Raw genomic sequence first — 18,313 nt, forward strand, 5'->3', positions numbered from 1 at the left:
AAGTATTATGGTTTTTTTCATGACATCAACCACATGGTAATCATTGGTCTGGTATTGGATATGCAAGAATCAAGTTGAGGAATGTGACTCACATCTTTCAATGTGAGAGGTTAGATGATAAAGTGGTGCAGAGCAGAACATTGGAGATTAAAAACCTGCTTGTGGCTCTATATGATCATATATTTCACTTGTTTCTACTTTAATGTTCAGTTGCTTACTTAGTTTTAATTGGATATTAATGAGCTATCTTTTTTTTTTCTTATTATGTAACTGTTGTTAACGGAGGCAAATACATGCAAAGGCATGCTTCTCCAAGCTCTTCATCTAGAAATCTTAGAAGCAGAAGCAGCGGTAGCAGAGGTGGAGTTAGTGGTCAATTGCTTAAAGATTAGAGGAAGGTTGTGCAAGAGAGTGCAGAGGCAGTTGTGGCCCATGACATAGATCAGTACTTGAATGCTCAATTGCAACCAACTGATGATGAAGACCGCATTGATATCCTATATTGGTGGAAGCTCAATGATCCAAATTTTCCAGTGTTAACAGCGATAGCAAGGGATATTCTTGCCATTTAGACCTCAATTGTGGCATCAAATTCATGTTTTTCAAAAGAGGCAGAGCTATTGATCCATTTAGGAGTCCATTAACTCTTAAAACAGTGGAGGGACTAATTTACATGCAAAACTAGATATTAGGTAATGACATTGCAACTGTGGAAGATCAGTCTTCAATTGAAAACACAGAATTTTATGAAAATGTTGATTGCAAGGTATGAATTTCTTTCTTGCTGCATTTGTTACAGCTTTCAATGAGTAACTAAGTGTTTTCTATTTTCACAGAGCATGAATATGTCTAGCACCAGTTTCAAAAAGCAAAAGGGGATAAAAAGTTTATTAAATCTGGTAACGTAATTTATGTTTAAATTATTTGATTTTAGTTATTTTCAAATTTTAATGGTTTAAGTCTTTAAGACTTTATGATATTGAAGAATGAACTATAATGATTGATGTGTGAACATTGTAGCAACTTGTAATAGTCTTTAATTTATGTGTGAATTGTAATCCAAATTTCCTTTTAGCTTGTTAATGTTGGATGTTTCCTTGTTTCAAACTTTGAAGTTTGAATCATGGATTAGTGTTAATCATTTCTCAATTTCTTACTTTATGACTTGAATAAGTTGATGGATTATGGAATCATGGAATGATGGAAATGGAATTGGAGTATTGAACATTAGTCATTTGAATGTAGTGGTGTCAATCTCTAGATTTGGTCAATTGACAATGCAAGGTGTAAGTTTGCAAACTAAGAAAATTATTGGGTTTGCACTTTGCAGTATTTTTTTTTAATCCCGGCTGGGGCCACACCGAAATAAAATATCATGATGGATTTCATTAGAAAACTAGCTCGTTCTGACCTATGCCTAGCCCTAATCGATTCTCTACAGCTATGATGGAGGACTTCGTGCTGGAGGAAAATGACTACACCATTACAAACGGCAAGCTTGGCCTAATATTCATTTTTCGTATTGAATAGAAGATAAACATGATTTAGAATGGAATTGTGGGGTGATTGTAAAGTTGATGGGTACACCTAATGCTGACTACTGAGAATGCATATGACCAGTAGCGTAACCTGAAATCTTAATTAGGACGGTCAGAATTTAATGATAATATTAAATAAACATAAACTTCATCAAATAATATAAAAATTATAAATCATTACAATACTTCAAAATAACAAGTCTCTTTAAAACAATTATAATTGTCCACGACCATTGCTCATATTTTGAAATCTTTTCATGATGGTTTCATTATCAATACCATCAAATATTTCTTTCTCGATATATGTAATCATGCTGCCATTCATCCACATGTCTCCCATTCGGTTTCCAAATCACTTTTTATGATCTTCATGGCAGAAAATGCTCTCTCTATAGTGGCAGTTGCAACTGGAAGAATTAGTGTCGATGTTATGAGCAAGTAAACTAATGGATAAACCTTGTCCTTCTATGTCTCAACCATTTTTCCCCAAGGTCACCAATTCCTTTCAATTGTGTAAACACACTATTGCTTCGCATATCGGATATATAAGTGTCCAATTCATCTTCAAGAGCCAAGAGAGATACTCCAGAAAAATCTTTAGGATAAAATTGAGCAAGCCGAATCAAATTTTTTTTGCTGAAAGCGGAGAATGAATTAGATGGATTAAGACATATCATATAGAGAAGTAGCTCGGTAGTAGTTTCTGTAAAATAATCATTTAGCTCTTGAAGTTGCATATCTATGACTACACAAAATAATTCAACTCAATACCTATGCAAATTAGTGACCTTTGGAGCTCTACGCCGTGATTTCCCCAGAATAAAATGAACATCATCCATGTTAAGAACATCAATCTCCTATTTTTCACAAAATGAAACAACTTGACTAAGAAGAGAATCCCATCCATTGTTTCTCATGTTTTGCAATTGCTCCTTACACACTTTAACTAAGTTCATTGCATTCACAATATCTTGGTCTCTTCTTTGCAATGCTTGTGATAATTGATTTGTAATCCCAAAAAAAACCTTCATCAAATGCAGACTAAATACAAAGTCGAATGATTCCAATGAGTCTAATAATCTGCTTGCATCTTGTTTCTGATCTGTAGATGATCCATCCTCTTTTATTTCTTCAAGCAATTCAACTAATGATGAAAATAAGTTGATGATACTTATCAAAGTACCATAATGTGAGCTCCATCTTGTATCACCAGCTCGTTTTAGGGTGGTTTCCTGATTCAAGCCCCTCCCACTTGAAATAGAACCAATATTAAGTTCTTCGATAATCTTGGCCACTAGAGAATCATGATGTTTGCATGAGCTTCCAGCAACATTCACCAAACTACCAATAAACACTACAGCCACAATAGCCAACTGAAGCTGGTGAACAAAGCAATGAACATAAAAAGCTTACCCATTATCCTTTAAAATAAGTGCTTTTAGACCATTGAATTCTCCTCTGATATTACTAGCTCCATCATAACCTTGACCACGAAGGCTAGATATAATTAATCTATTCTCTGAAAAGAATTGATCAATGGCTGCCTTAAGTGATGCAGAAGTAGTATCAGTGACATGTTTAATACCGACAAAATGCTCAGTTACTTATCCTTTGCTCACATATCACAATACAATTGTCATTTACTCTTTTCATGATACATCATGAGACTCGTCAACAAGAATAGAGAATAATGCATCACCAATGTCACTAATTATGACATTGAGAGTTTTAGTTGCAGCAGCCTTGACAATATTGTGTTGAATATCAGGTGATGTTAATTGATGATTTCTTGGAGCATTTTTCAAGACATCCTTTTTTATATCATCAACTTTATCAGAATGCCACTTCAAAAGCTCTCTAAAGTTTCCTTGGTTATTTGAATAATCAGATTCATCATGATCACAAAATGGTAACCCTTGTCGTAGTAGAAAACGAGCACAATCAACTTATTCATTCAAACAATTGCGATACTAATCCAATCTTGTTGTGTTTGGTTCACCAAAACTATATCAACATGCTGTCGTTGATTTAATAAAACTTCACAAATTCTTCTAGCATTGTTGTGAGCGCTATTGGTCCCTCCAACATGATATTTAAGCTTATCTTTTTTCTTCCAATTATTAAACCTTGTACCAACAAATACATCACCACCTGCTTTGTCTCCAATATTTGGTTTAAAAAGATAGCAATGCAAACAATATGCAGCATCCTTTTCTATACCATACTCCAACCAACTAGGATGATCCTTAAACCAATTGACGTTAAATCTTCGCTTAACACTGCTAAATTCTGTTTGAGGAAAATTATAGTTTTTTGGTTGACAAGGACCTTGCAGCAAATAATGTCTTCGCACTCGATCTCGAACATTAGGATGGTAGTCTAAAATCGGAGTTCGAATTCCAGGATCTCCAGGAATGTCTTCTATATTAATCTCATTGACATAATGTTTTGACGTACAAATATCTTCAGATGCATTACTTGTCAGATGAGATTGAAGGGGTGCCAACTGATTTGGAAAGTTCAATTCTTCGGGATAATGTTCTGAAGTACCATCATTGGATGTACTTCTTAATGGAGGAGCTTCAGTTGGTGTCAATTGTTCCGTTGCTTTTCTCTTATGATACCTCTCTAAAAAGGCTTTCATATTCTGAAGACTTCGACTTGCCGTTCGTAGGGAGAAAATTTGAGAGAGACTAAAGACAAGATTATGAGAGGAAACGACTTGAGATATTGACCACGAGATAAAAAAAAAACTATACAAACCTAAATATATATAGACATACTAAAAGAAAACAATCATGGATTAGGAATATATATTAAAATATTAAAAGAACGTGGGAGATTCCTGTCCAAATTGGGACATTAATGGGAGAAACCAATCAAGTATTGATTAGGGAAAATATATTAAAAAAAATAGGAGACCGTGGGAGACTATGAGTACGATTCCTGTCCAAGTTGATAATTATGACATTTAAAACAAACTTTTTCCCTTTCTTGACAAAAAGGTCAAATATTAGACTAAAGTATGATAAATATATATATGCCAACTGGCCAATCATGGCTTAGCTTGAAAAATTGAGAAGGGTTAATTGACCCTTCTCACCCTACTGTAGCTACGCCTCTGCATATGACTTCATGAAGAGGGTTCTAACTAGAAAATGGACTATGAATGGACCGTGGCAACTTATCGATTTACCAAATTCTTTATTCGTTGTGAAATTTCAATTGGTAGAAGGTATGAACAATGCTCTTTGCAATGGTCCCTGAATTATTACTGGGAAGACTCTTGTGGCGTAAAAATTGAGATCCGACTTTTATCCATATGCAGACAAGATTACCCATATGGCTGTCTAGGTCAGAATTAATAGGTTATATGTGAAATATTTTAAGCAATTCACCATGGAAAGGATATGGAGCATGATAGGCAAGGTAGCTAAGGTTGATCAACACACCCCTAGCTTGAAGTAACATATGTTGAAATCAATCTAGCTGAGTGTTTGAAACCTTTTGCTGAAATGCACTCCAAACCTTTCATTGTTGTTTATGAAGATATCTCAACTGTGGAGTTTATGGTCATGTTAAGGACCATTGTTCTTATGTGGGAGAGGTAGTAAATGTTGAGGAAGGTATTGAAGCAGCGAATAATAAGGGAAGCAGCACTTGCAGTGATAGTTCAGTATTGAGGACTAACACTAGTATACTAGTTCTCAAAAACGTTGCACAAGCTAGTCCTCATATTGCTCCATCTACTATAAAAAGTGCTGTCAAGAGTAACATGGGATCATGAGTGATCATGAACTATATGAAGAAAAAGACGACAAGTACTGCTCAAAGTGAAGATGTTATCTAGGTCTAGCTTTGCTTCTTTGTAGGCATAGAATGATGATGAGCGAGAAAAATTAGACTCCAATGCTCAAGATGTTGCTCCCAAATCCCATACTGATAAGCCTAGTTCTTCTTGTGACATTCCAAAGTTTGAAGTTAATCAAATTTTATGTTTGAGATTTGAAGTGAAAAGTAGAGGTTGCCATGAGTTCACAGTATTATTTAGTGAACTTTTCAGATTCCCGAACTATTTTTAATGATTTCTAAAGTTTGGTGGAATTTAAATTAATTGGCGATGTGGCGCCTTATTATTTGGTGATAGGCATTACTTGGTGACCTAGTAGCAGCAGCCCAACGTGTCTTACATGTGCAAGTGTCAGATGGACATCTGTCAAGCAAGGTTCTAAAAATCACTAGACTCTTGTCGGGCGGTGGCCAGAGAACTAGCGCTCAGTCAGTTTTTAATTTTTTTGATATATTTAAAGCAAGTCTTTTATTTGCCTATCACTATAGACAATAGCTTCCATTATATCAATGAAATTCAAACATTCATAGCATATAAAAATAAAAATAAAAATAGGGGAAATGATCATTTACCCAATTTTAGCTTAAAAATTGCCCACTTACCCAAACACTCTAAGAGATTATTTCCCTAATACCCGATTCAGTTTTTTTTTTTTTAATTTTTTTTTTTGGGACAATTTTGCCCTCTGCTTCTTTGTCACTTATAGAGAGAAGGATCAGAGACCTTGCTGGACTCCGGTGACCGAAATCCCTAATCTGGCTACCGGACCGGTGATCGGATTCTGGCGTCTGATTTTATTACCCCCCAATAATACCCAGTAATCATATTATTTCCCCCCAATAAATATATTATTGCTCCCCAATAAACTTGTTATTGGGGATCAATAATTAGTGAAAAATGAAGATGTTTTGAATTTTGAAAGCTTTCAGAGGTTTATCCAAATAAATAATTTTATTATTACCCCCCAATAATCTTATTATTGCCCCAATAAACATTTTATTGCCCCTCAGTAATCTTATTATTGCCCTCCAATAATCATATTATTGCCCTCCAATAATCATATTATTGCCCTCAAGTGAATTGCATAAACTCCCAAAACCAAAATGAATACACTACAGTATTGCCCAATCGGAGACTTGATGGATGTGTTGGTCCCCAAAAAAAAAAGTGCTCTGGGCACCCATCGGAGTGTGAGGCTGGCTGGTTTTTTCGCTGGTGCTTCCCCGGCGGCGGTTTGGAGGTCGTGACTGGATTGGGAGGCGGAAGATGAGACCGGGTTGGGTTGGAGAACTAGCCGGTGATTGGCTTATCTCAGGCCGGGAGACTGGAGTCAGGTCGTGTTCGTCTTTCTCGTTGGAAGGAGTGGTTGGGCCGTGGTTGTGGAATGGGAGCGGAGTCGAATCGGGTTGGGATCAGTTCAGTTCGGATCCGGATGCAGTGCTCCGATCTTGGGGCTGGCTTGGGGTGGAAACCATGACTATTGAGATCGTCTCTGATGGCGGTGGAGACTTGATGGATGTGTTGGCCCAAAGCCGGTGGTGGGGCACCGGAGCTGCCATGGCAGCTAGAGAGAGGACTGTGCAGATCAGAGGGATGAGAGAGAGAGAGAGAGAGAGATATGAGTGTAATATTTAAATTAAAATGAGGGCAATACTGTCAAACACTGTTAGATTGAGTAAATGGGGTTAAAAAACTCTTGGTGGAGTAAGTGGGCAATTTTTAGGCTAAAATTGGGTAAGTGGTCACGGCCCCATAAAAATATACATTTATGGCTCTTGAATCACAAGTTTGAGTCAAAACCTTGGGTGTAGCATTGTATTACTTATCAATCCTAGAACAACCAAATTAATGCATGACAGGACCCGCCCTGGATTTCACCTTGAAATCCAAGGTGGCCCTGCGGGGCCCACTTTAGAAGAAATTCTACCAAAAATTTGGCGGAACTTTCTCTAAAAGTTGACTACCCAAAACCTGTAGAAAGACATTTACACTTCTAAAATAATCCACCTTTAATCTTCTGGAGCCACCTAGCTCCCTAAATCACAACATCTCTCATTTCACATAACAATTCTGATACGCAAGAATATAAATCTCATGGATTATCAGAGCAATCTAATGCACAAGCATACAAGAAGATAGAATACAAGATAAAGGACCAATACTTTTATAATGTCGAAGCTATGACAGCTATGCCTCAGCCCATGTACACTCGACCTCAAGCTAAACTGGCCTGCAAACTAGGCATTTGAAACTGAAGGGCCCAGGGGAAAAACATTTGAAAATCGTTAAAGTGAGTGGACGAAAAATAAGTAATTTTGAATGAACAAGTGAAACTTAATGTTTTCCCAAGTTATTCTCCAAAACCTCGCATGCAGTAAAAATCTTAGAAACACTCTTAATCATCATCTTTATTGAAATCTCAATTTTGTAATGTCGATCATCTCGAAATCTCTTTAAAATCTCAAATCCCTCAAATACATAATGATAATTCAGACATCTAGTTAAATTGCTCAAATCTCAAATCATATCTCAAATAGGCGATGACTAATGGGGACTGCCGATTAGTCATCTCATGCCACCTGGAGGGGACTGCCGACCAGTGACGCATCGGAGGGAACTGCCGACCGGACGAGGAGGTGATGGTTAGAGGGGACTGCTGACTAACCATAGGTAGTTAGAGGGGACTGCTGACTAACCATAGGTAGTTAGAGGGGACTGCTGACTAACTACCTCATGTCATCTGGAGGGGACTGCCGACCAGAATATTATCTGGAGGGAACTGCCGACCAGACTTACCTGGAGGGGACTGCCGACCAGGTAATGCATGCATGCGCTGACTTATTTACCTCCTCAATAAACTGGAATCAATCTCTTTAAAATAATTGCTTTCAGAAGGAAACCCGTTATTAATCCAATAAGTCATCAATAATTCACCGAAAGCATAACTTAAGAATATCTCGATAACTCAAAACTCAATATCTCAATAAATCCTCGAAAGCATAAATCCTCAGTAAATCAATAAATGCTTTTGGAAAGAAATCTCAATATAACTTCAAAGCTGATAAGTGCAGAGCTCAAAACTCAAGAAATCTCGATAATTCGATCATGCTCAAATATTTGCTAAATCATTCGTACTCGTATAACACCATATAAATCGATATTCGAAATCAATAATTCTCACAATATTTTCTTAATCAATCACTCTTCGAAAATCATTTCCCAACTCAATAACTCATAAATAAATAGCTTGAAAATCTATTGAAAGCCCTGGGGAAGGAAATCCACTAATAATCCCGTAACTCATAGAGCATAATAAATCTCAAGAAATCAAGCTCATAAAATCATAAAACTCAATAACTCAAATAATAAATTAAACCTCAATCGGAAAATAATAATATACTGCATGCACAATTAATTTAAAATAAATGTCCACTCACGGTTTGCAGTTACAACGACCATCCAACTATCCCGTCCTCAAACTCGCATATCCGTCGTCCAGGAATGGCCGGACTTGCCCTCACGCACCTCCACAAGCAGCTGCGCCTGGGCCCCACGCGCCGCCTGTCAACCACCATATCTCTAAGTGAGCGAACAATTAAGCAACCCTAAGCACAGTGAAATTTTCTAATTATGCTTTCTTCCTCCACACTTCGATCTGGGTTATGAAACTTGGAGAACATGAAGGGTGGCTCAAGGCGCTTCTAAAAAGCCTGGCTTTATTGCCGGAGGTGGCCGGAATTGAGAGAAACCGGCGTTGACCTCAATTGCTACAGTAAACTTCTCGGCCTTGGTTCACCGTTTTCCGGCCAAGACTCGACGAGCTACCACCGCAGGAGTGTCCAGGAGGAGGAGAGGAAGCCAACGGTGGTCACGGTTAGCTCCTAGGTGGCCAGAATTGAGAGGTGGTTGGAGGTGCAGAGGAGAGAGAGAGAGAGAGAGTGGTAGAACTGATCTACCACAGTAAATTTTTGAATATATATATACTAATTTATCATGAACAGTAACTTTACCTTTTCGCTTATAACTTTCACATACGAACTCCGATTTTTACATACAACATATGCACGCGTTCAGTTTAACGTCCTCTACGACTTTCATGAAGAAAATTTCCTCAAATTTTGACCCGAACAAAAAGTCAACTTTTAGGGCCCCCTAAAAGATCGAAACAGAGTCAAAAATAAATGTGAATGTCGTTTACCGATCGAAAGACTAGTAAACTGGCAAATTTTGGTTCGGGACATTACAATGCATATCATAAAAAGTTTCAACATCCTGGTTAATGCTTAGTCATCTCAGCCTTACAAGATAAATATTATAATAAACGTAATGAACCCTTCTCACCGACCTTGAAGAAGAGTCTTCTGACACTTAAGCAAATGCTCAATGCAATCAAACCATTAAAATCAAAATCTTCGATTGGTTCGCAGAGAGAGAATGTTTTAGAAGTTTGCATCAGATTGAAACATACTCATCCAGATTACCCTAAAAGCTTCACAAATAGAAAACCCAGTAATATAAAAGCTTCAGACTTTATCAGTGTATAAGCTCTGCTTAGAAAAAAAAAATCCAGAACTCTAAACACCAAAAGTGAATCATATATGCACTGATTAATCAAAGTAACATAAGAGACTAAGGCATATGGTTGTTTACAGATTGATAGCTATTCAGGAAACTCGTGAGTCAGCTTCCAAAACCCAATTGGAAGACCAACCTCCGACACGGTAGCGAAGCCTAAGGAAGATGAGGCAACCCAATCGTAGATCGACGCGGAAGGAGTGACAACAGAAGCCTTCGCTAGAAGTCGCGCCCAGCATAACCTAGCAGCAGACCCGCCTAGCCCCACCGCCCAAGCACCTAATCGTCTGCCTAGACAGCCGCCTCTACCCGCCCAACAACCCCAATTTGGCATTAGTCTAGTCGGAGAGCCGCCACGCAACGCCTAGGCGGCCGAGTTTTAGAACATTATTGTCAAGTGGTGGCGTAAGGTCTTTGTGTGCTTGACAAGTGGCACAAGTTTGTTAGTATTTGCTTTAGAGGTTGACATGTAGCACCAAAAACATCATTCATATGTTCATACATGGCAATTTAAGCCCTATAAACAAGAGGTCAGCCCACTCAATTCTTCCGTACCGATTTCCGAGAGATTTTCACTCTCATTTTCTCTCTCTAAAACTTAGGCATATCTTAACTTTTGATCCGTAACTCCGATTCAAGATGTGTGAAAAGTTACGGATTCGTCCTGATGCCCTCTTTCTGGAGGTTTGAGTTAGATCAAACGGTTGTTTCTAGAAGGCTTATATTAGGAGACTCGATTTATGATCAGTATATTGAAAGTTGATTCGTATTGTCGAGGTGAGTGGGTTATGTAATATGTTACAAATTTCACATCTATTTCTAAATTTGTTTTCTCTTTTTTGAAGTGAAACATGTTTATTTTTTTAGATGATGTTTATATCGTAAGAAATTGGTGATTCCTGGTGTGAAGATCATGTTGCAATGAATTCATTGCACATAATTTCTTTCAAGAGCTCTTTACTTATGAGGAGGGTCCTGATCTTGGATTCCACATTCCTAATCTGTTTCCTGACATCTCTCTTGGGAAAACCTATTAGACTTGTTGAGATTAAGAATGCTTTATTTGCCATTGGTAGTCACAAGGTCCCTGGTTTTAATGGTTTCCCTTCTCTTTTTTACCAGAAGCATTGACATTTGTGTGCCGATGAGGTTATTCAACTGATTTCAGGGGCTGTTGTTGAGGGACACCTGTGGGACTCAATCATACTTTAATCACTCATTTTGGTTCCCAAAATTTAGTGTCTGAAATTTAGCTCTTTAGACCTATCTGCCTCTGCGGCATAATTTACAAAATCATCACAAAAATTATTGTCTCTAGAATTCGACCATTTTTGCAACAACTTGTCAAGTTTTGTGCCTGACAGGCATATTTCAGATAACATTTTTATCACTCGAGAAATTCTGAAGTGCAGGTCTGCAAGAGGGAGCAAGGGCTTTATGGTGTGGAAAATTGATCTCTCTAAGGCTTATGATAAGCTAAACTGGAACTTTATTCGACAGGTTTTCTATGAGCTTCAACGTCCTGATTCTGTAATCAATTATTATGCATTGCATCACTTCCGCTACTTTTCAAGTAATTGTTAATAGAGATTTATCTGATAAATTTGATGCTGGTAGAGGTGTGAGACAAGGAGATCTCTTATTTAATTCAAGCTGCTATTGATGTTGGACAATGGAAGCAAGTTCAGTCCTCAAACTCTGGCCCTTGTGTGTCGCACTAATTCTTTTCCGATGACATTATCTTACTAGCGGAAGCATCTGCATATTCTTAAAAAGTGCATGGACATATTCTGTGGTTTATCTGGACAATCAGTAAATTCTGATAAATCCAAGCTATATGTGTCTCGAACAAAAAGGAAAAGGGCCTATGAAACTGTACTCTTCGATTTGGTCTGCTGAAAAACCAGAGTGGCATAGATTAGCTCATTCCATGCATCAGGGACTCCAGGAACACACCAATGGCTGCAGTCTTGCTTCCTGGTGGAACCTTTCTTACCGTAGATTGATGGATGGCCATCTTTGCGGAAATTGGTCAACCTTGTCACATTCAATACCTTCACTGGAACCTTCATTTCTTTGATTACTTCATCCACTATCTTCATTTTCAAAGGGTAGCTATCCAGTATGGCCCCAGTGAAGGCTGGTTCTTTTTCACCATTGCATGACCCACCTGAATCCCAATCTCCACCTCTGCTTTCAAGAAGTTAGAGTGATCAAATTAGTAAGTGAAACATTTCCCAAAATATAAACATAAATTACAGGTACGGTTTACCTATCACAGAAATTTCAGGTTCAAGTACCTCCTAAATCAACAACCACCCGCACTCCACCAAAATCAACATATCATGCTTTTTTATTGGACTTTGACAAAGAAATGGAAAAATGTTTCCGAACATGCATGGAAGATCTATATGAGACTCTCTCTCCTTCTAGTTGCTTCCTAGGAACTGACAACAATATGAAAGATCAAAAGAATAAAAAGTGGAAATATACCTGAAATGTGAAGAAGAGTACCCACGATAGAAGATCAACTGCTTTTTTGGATTCACATTAAGCTCAACCCAGCTAGCCCAGGTCTTCAGGGCCCGTCTATAGGCCTCAGATGCATCAAATTTTGGATAGAGATAATCTCCTTCTTTGTAGTAGTTTTTCCTGTATCAAATAACTGTCATATTTACTAGTATGTTCCACTCCCTTTTACACAAGAAAAGATGACCAAAAGAAGAGATCATGCACCATCAAGTAGAGTATGTATCAATTACTTGCTATGTCTATAAGCTTATTTATTACTCAGTCTTGACTAGCAGATTGAATATAATCTACACATTAAATGCTTTTTATTTCTATCCAGATACAATATTAGCATTCTATGGATGTTAGGTTTTCTATAAGCAGAATGATTTAATAAATATCCCAAAACAACCCAAGAAATTATCAAAATTGAATGACCAGAGAACAGATATTGATCTCCATAACAAATGCAAGAAAATACATTGGATTATGTAAGAGATTAGCTTTCATACATACCCACGAGCAGTCTTTCCATGAGTCCACCAGTGGCCAGTATTAAAGACAAGAATGTCAGCCTTTTTCCAACGTTTAGCTGTCTTGTCAATTTGATCCATTGATAGAGTTGGATTTGAATTCCCCTGAGCATTAAAGCGGACTCCTTCTTTCACAAGGAAATGCGACCTCACAAATTCCACCGTACAGTCATAGTCCTTTCCAAGAGTTTCCGAAAACTTACAATCAGTAAGTGTACGTATTGATCCATTGTACCAAAATGAGTTTTACTAAAGCAATTCTGTGCGCTTAATTACTAGCAAAGGAAAATTGGGTTTAATTTAGAAAGTTCAGCTGAAATGAAAACATTCTAATTCAATCGTAAAACCTAAAATCATAGTATTAATTTCAGAAACTAAGCACTCAACCAAATCAAGCAGAAATTGGGTTCAGCAAACAAGCATGAGGTCATGCACGTTCAGCTAAAATGAAAACATTCTAATTCAATCCTAAAACCTAAAAGGGAAAAATCATAGTATTAATTACAGAAACTAAGCACTCAACCAAATCAAGCAGAAATTGGGATCAGCAAACAGGCAAAAGGTCATGCACGTTTTCCACACACACACACACACAGAGTACTTAATATGTTTAATCGAAATTAAGTACTAAGAACCAAAAATGTGCAAAATGGGGATCTGCCAACTAGACTTAACAATTAAACGCAAGAGGCACATTGTTATCGAGGAAAAAAGAGAAGTCACACATATCAAACGCAAACTATATATCCATGCAGGAATTGAAAATTGGGAGATCTGTAATCTAATTACCTGGAATTTGAAAACAAAATAGCCTCTTCCCTTGGATATCTTGTGGCCGTGGACCTCATACATTCTGCTCTTATTATGTAAGCCTTCTCGGAGGAGGCATAATATTGACTCAAACTGGTTCCGATTCATGGAATCTCCTACTAGCATCAACCTTTTACCCCGTAGCCTCACCAAAAAATCTGTTGCATTAAACCTACGAGTGATGGTGAGAACAGAAACAAAAGGTATTTCCAATAGAATGATAGATTTTCATAAAATACGGCAAGAAATAAACCAAAGTATTGAAATACTGAAATAAATGGATACAAGGAAATCAGTCTTGAATGACAACATGCTACAAATTCAGTTGCATCACAGGTGCACACTAAGGTTGGACACGCAACTAGACGCATAACAATTAAAGAAAGTGTAGACACATACCTTAACTCACCATTTAGAACTAGGAAGAGCAAAAGTTTTTTAATCTGGTCAGAAGGTGTATGCAAATTGTGGAATTTGAAGAACCAAGCGTCATAGTATTGATATCTCAAGACAATGTTTGTTACTATTGCGTCAACAACATAACTAACAGTTTGAAAATGGACAGTGAACACTCACTACTAGTTAAGGCATTAATGTATAGTTACACTTTCCAATTGGTTTGGTGAAAGGGATATAGTTGGCTTCATGTATATCTACCAACATGATTGGTTCTGTAAAGGCATTAAGTCGGCTCCATATATATCTACTAAATTTACATTTGAGACTTCTAGGTAGTGTTAACGAACGTTTTCAAGTCAACTTTTTTGTTTTGTAAAATAGAAATGGCTTGAAATGTGTTCATTGCCCTATTTTTAAAAATGCAGAAAATAAAAATTGAAAATGATTTTCTATTAGGAAAATGACAAATAGAAGTTTTCACCTTTTCATTCTCATATTTTAGAAAACACGAAGAAATATTTTCCAAAACAAAGAGAATAAGAGAAAAAAAAAACCGTGTTCTCCTTTCCATCTTCTCACTTCTCACTTCGCTTTCTTCTTCTCAAGTCTTTTTCTCATCTCTAGTCGCTCTCTTCTCTCGTTGCTCTCTTCTTCCATTACCAGCAACCTCCATCAAAATTCCTTCTATATTAATTACTTGTGCTGTTTTATATATATATATATAGAGAACAATTTGAACTACATGAGCTATCATAATCGTCGTCGTGCTAAGGTGTGGATTTCTTAAGTAATCAATTGCACACCAGCAGGGATAGGATAGCAGCAGCTTTGTGGGAGGATTTTACGCCGCAAGAGTGATTAGTATGGTACACATTTCATTTGAGTTAGTCATTAGAATTTCATTAAGATATTGGCAATTTATTTCTTCGTATTAAATAAGATTGTTATTTCTCTCTTTGATGAAAAATTTGATAATCAATTTAGTAATTGACTCTTCTTTTGTGACATAATATATTTGTTTTTATTATATGATTATTTAACATAATATATTTGTGTCAAAGAAATTAAAATAAATTTGAGTTTTTCCCGTTTTCAGAAATTGTTTTCGAACTAAAATATCAGAAACATTTTTGGATCACAAAAATACAGTCTCGAATTCTCATTTTCAAAATATATTTCTGAAAAATCATTTTTAAAAACATTTCCGGACAAACCCATACATGGTCACCCCATTTTCAGCAGGTTGGTAATTTCCTAAAACTGACATAGTTAAGTAGTTCGACAAAGCCTCAAGCCACCCGCTTGATGGAATCTGTTAAAGTGGAGTACTCTGGTACGAAGACCAGAACACAAATGGAACACGAAACAGATAGAGGGCATCCACTTCGTCAAACCTTAAAACCCAAGTTTTGGCAATGATTGTCTGCAACTCATTTCAAGTAATGGGTACATTTGAAACAGATACAATAATACAAACACTATCACATATGACCATGCTCAAAATGTCAATAAGTTGGAAAAACTATGCCAAGATGAAGTTTTATCAGAGCCAGTTGGAGCCTGCATCTGTTGTTACCAAGAACAGTTCATTTTCTCCCTATGTGATTAATTCATTCAGTTTCTCATGGAATTCAAGTTTACTCGGAAAATGTGCACAAACCAAGACACAGAAAGTTTCGATTGATGCAATGGTAGATAACTTACAATGCCACTGCAGGTTCCCTTGCGGTTTATGGTCAGGAATTTAACATTGCGGAAAATCAGAAACAGTTTTTGCTTATAAGGAACCCCTGGTATTTCATTGTTGAGAAAGGTCTTTTGAACGATACTTGTTCATCTAGGGTCAGGTTGGTTTAACAAGACACTGAACATCCATAACAGATCCTTACATTGTAAATGCAAATGGTATGTGATCATATCTGAAGCCTTTTGGCGGACATTCAAATTAGATAGTACGGTTTACTATGCAGATGTCACAAAAAGATGCAACTTTGCAGCTACTTGTTAGCTATGAATCAAATTCTTCCTAAATCATAAGGTTGCAAGTTTACATGGTTACCTAAAGCATGTAAGACTAAATGATCACACTGAGCCATTACAGAGAACACTCATAAAAATATAATACCCACAGAGCAAAATTAGAAAGATAACTAATAAAGCAGGACAGAGATACCTTGGAAGATCACAGCCGTCAGGTTTCCACCGCCATTTGAGATACTCAGAGTCTCTCCTCCCATTGCTCTGGCAATCAAAAGCTTCATCAACATAAGGGCATGAACCCGGTTTGTAAAGCGGGTATTGCTCATCTCTCACCCAACTTCCCACGTACAAATCACACGGAATTTCACCCATTTTACCATCTGGGTTCTCATTTTCACCACCATTTTGGTCATTGGACTCCTTCAGGTCTGGGTCTTCCACATTTTCATTTTCACGATCTGGGTCTTGCACATTTTGATTTTCAAGATCTGGGTCTTGCACATTTTCATCGCTGAACTCACTTCGTGAACTGGGTTCCTGGGTTGGTTGTGCAGAGGTGGATTGGAGCAAGGAAGAAGGTGGGTCTGCTGTAGGTGCAGAGGTGGATTGGGACAAAGAGATGTGGGAATTGTTAGTTGAAGAGGAAGAAGATGAAGGAGAAGGAGAAGGAGAAGAAGAAGAAGAAGAAGAAGAGGGGATTTGGGTAAAGTAGTCCTTGTAGAGAAAGAGAGAGGGCTCAAGGGCTCGTTTGGTGAAGACGAAAATGGTGAAGAGGAAGAGGGTGATGAATAGGATAGCGATGAAGGCGTAACGGCTCTTTTGGGGGGAAGAATTACTGGGTGTTGCCACTGCCATTTGCTAATTGCTCATTGCATCGGTTTTTCCGTTAGTATTACTGAGTGAGTGAGACTGAGAGTGAGCTTTTTGTCAATGGAGGAAAGGAATATTTGTCGAGGATTTGTTACTGCTGTTCTCTTCTCACGTGTGTCTACCTAGAATCCAAGGCAAGGGATCGGAGATTGAGGATCAAATCAAATAAGGAAAGATTTACAGTTTTTAAATCAGTTTCCAGAATGCTACTAGATCATGAGACGAATAATTTTATCCATAGATTTAACTAATATTTTTCCCTTTCTTTTTTGGTTTGCAAACGATCAATATATAATTCAACTCCGTTAACCACAAGTTTAGTACGGGAAATTGAATTTCATTCACTACTTCAACCTCTAGATATTGTGCGTCAATGTCGGGTGACAATGGTTGTCGGAAGGGTTACGCTTTTTTATAGGTTTTGTTTAGCTCTCGTTTAGTTGGCGAAAATGAAATTAACTCTTTTGTCTTTTTTACAGGATGAGAAATTAAATTTCCATGAACTTTCATTTTCATTTCCGATATTTGAAAATTTGAAAAAAGTTATCGAGAAAATTATTAAAGAATTTGTAATTAATATAATTAAATAATAAAAAGTGAGTAATAAATGCAAAAAAAATAAGGAGAAAATGATTCGTATAGAATGAACCACTGTGTTTCATTTGCTTTTGTATCGCAACACAAGAATGATTGAGTTTCCTTCCCAAAACTCCAATTCTGTAAACCAAATGAGTCAAGTACTGCTACAACTTTCTCTGTGGAATAAGCTTATGATGGATTAAGACCAAATGCTGGATAGCCTGGGCTTGAAACTTTGTGGTCTTTTGGTGTTTAGTGCTCAAATTTTGAAAGCTATGTATCAAATAATCTTTTTGGAAAATTGAAGTTTACTAGTCGAGTGGTTGTGGACCCATTTTCTGACTTCTTTCTAAGTGAAGCAACAACAGTTGGATCGGGTCTTGAGTTTAAATTTTTTTAGTGTAAAGTTCCTAGTTGCCCACACACTGTATATTGAGTTCATTTGAGAATACATGAAACTACTTAAATTCTAGCTCTTTATACAATGCTTTGAAAATGTGGGTCATGATATATATATATATATATATATATATATATATATTTCTCTTAATATATCGTCGTCTTTCTATAAATTTTTTTTTTTTTTTAATTTACAACATTAGAATAGGTTATAATAAAGTGGCTTCCTAAAAACATGCTCCGAATAACCAAGAGAAGACGTTTTTGTT

At 37.0% G+C, this 18,313-nt stretch overlaps 1 protein-coding gene across 1 annotated transcript; it reads right to left on the reverse strand.

Moving 5' to 3' along the window:
* Positions 1-11,675: 11,675 nt before the first annotated feature.
* LOC112196283 (protein trichome birefringence-like 5) lies at positions 11,676-17,216 on the reverse strand. Its single transcript, XM_024336595.2, has 5 exons — positions 16,390-17,216; positions 13,797-13,989; positions 12,991-13,184; positions 12,457-12,615; positions 11,676-12,153 (listed from the first exon to the last, which is right to left on the reverse strand). Exons 1-5 carry the CDS (start codon positions 17,049-17,051, stop codon positions 11,829-11,831), a joined length of 1,533 nt encoding a protein of 510 aa, XP_024192363.1. The 5' UTR covers positions 17,052-17,216; the 3' UTR covers positions 11,676-11,828.
* Between the last annotated feature and the right edge of the window lie 1,097 nt (positions 17,217-18,313).

This window comes from Rosa chinensis, chromosome 4 (genome assembly GCF_002994745.2).
Source record: "Rosa chinensis cultivar Old Blush chromosome 4, RchiOBHm-V2, whole genome shotgun sequence".
NCBI lineage: Eukaryota > Viridiplantae > Streptophyta > Magnoliopsida > Rosales > Rosaceae > Rosa > Rosa chinensis.

Excerpts from the sequence above, each read along its gene's own strand:
- LOC112196283 (XM_024336595.2), bottom strand. The coding sequence starts at position 17,051 with ATGGCAGTGGCAACACCCAGTAATTCTTCCCCCCAAAAGAGCCGTTAC. Across the intron at positions 13,990-16,389 it reads GACGGCTGTGATCTTCCAAG|GTTTAATGCAACAGATTTTT; the intron begins GTATCTCTGTCC and ends CATCACTCGTAG. Across the intron at positions 12,616-12,990 it reads CATGGAAAGACTGCTCGTGG|GAAAAACTACTACAAAGAAG; the intron begins GTATGTATGAAA and ends TATTTGATACAG.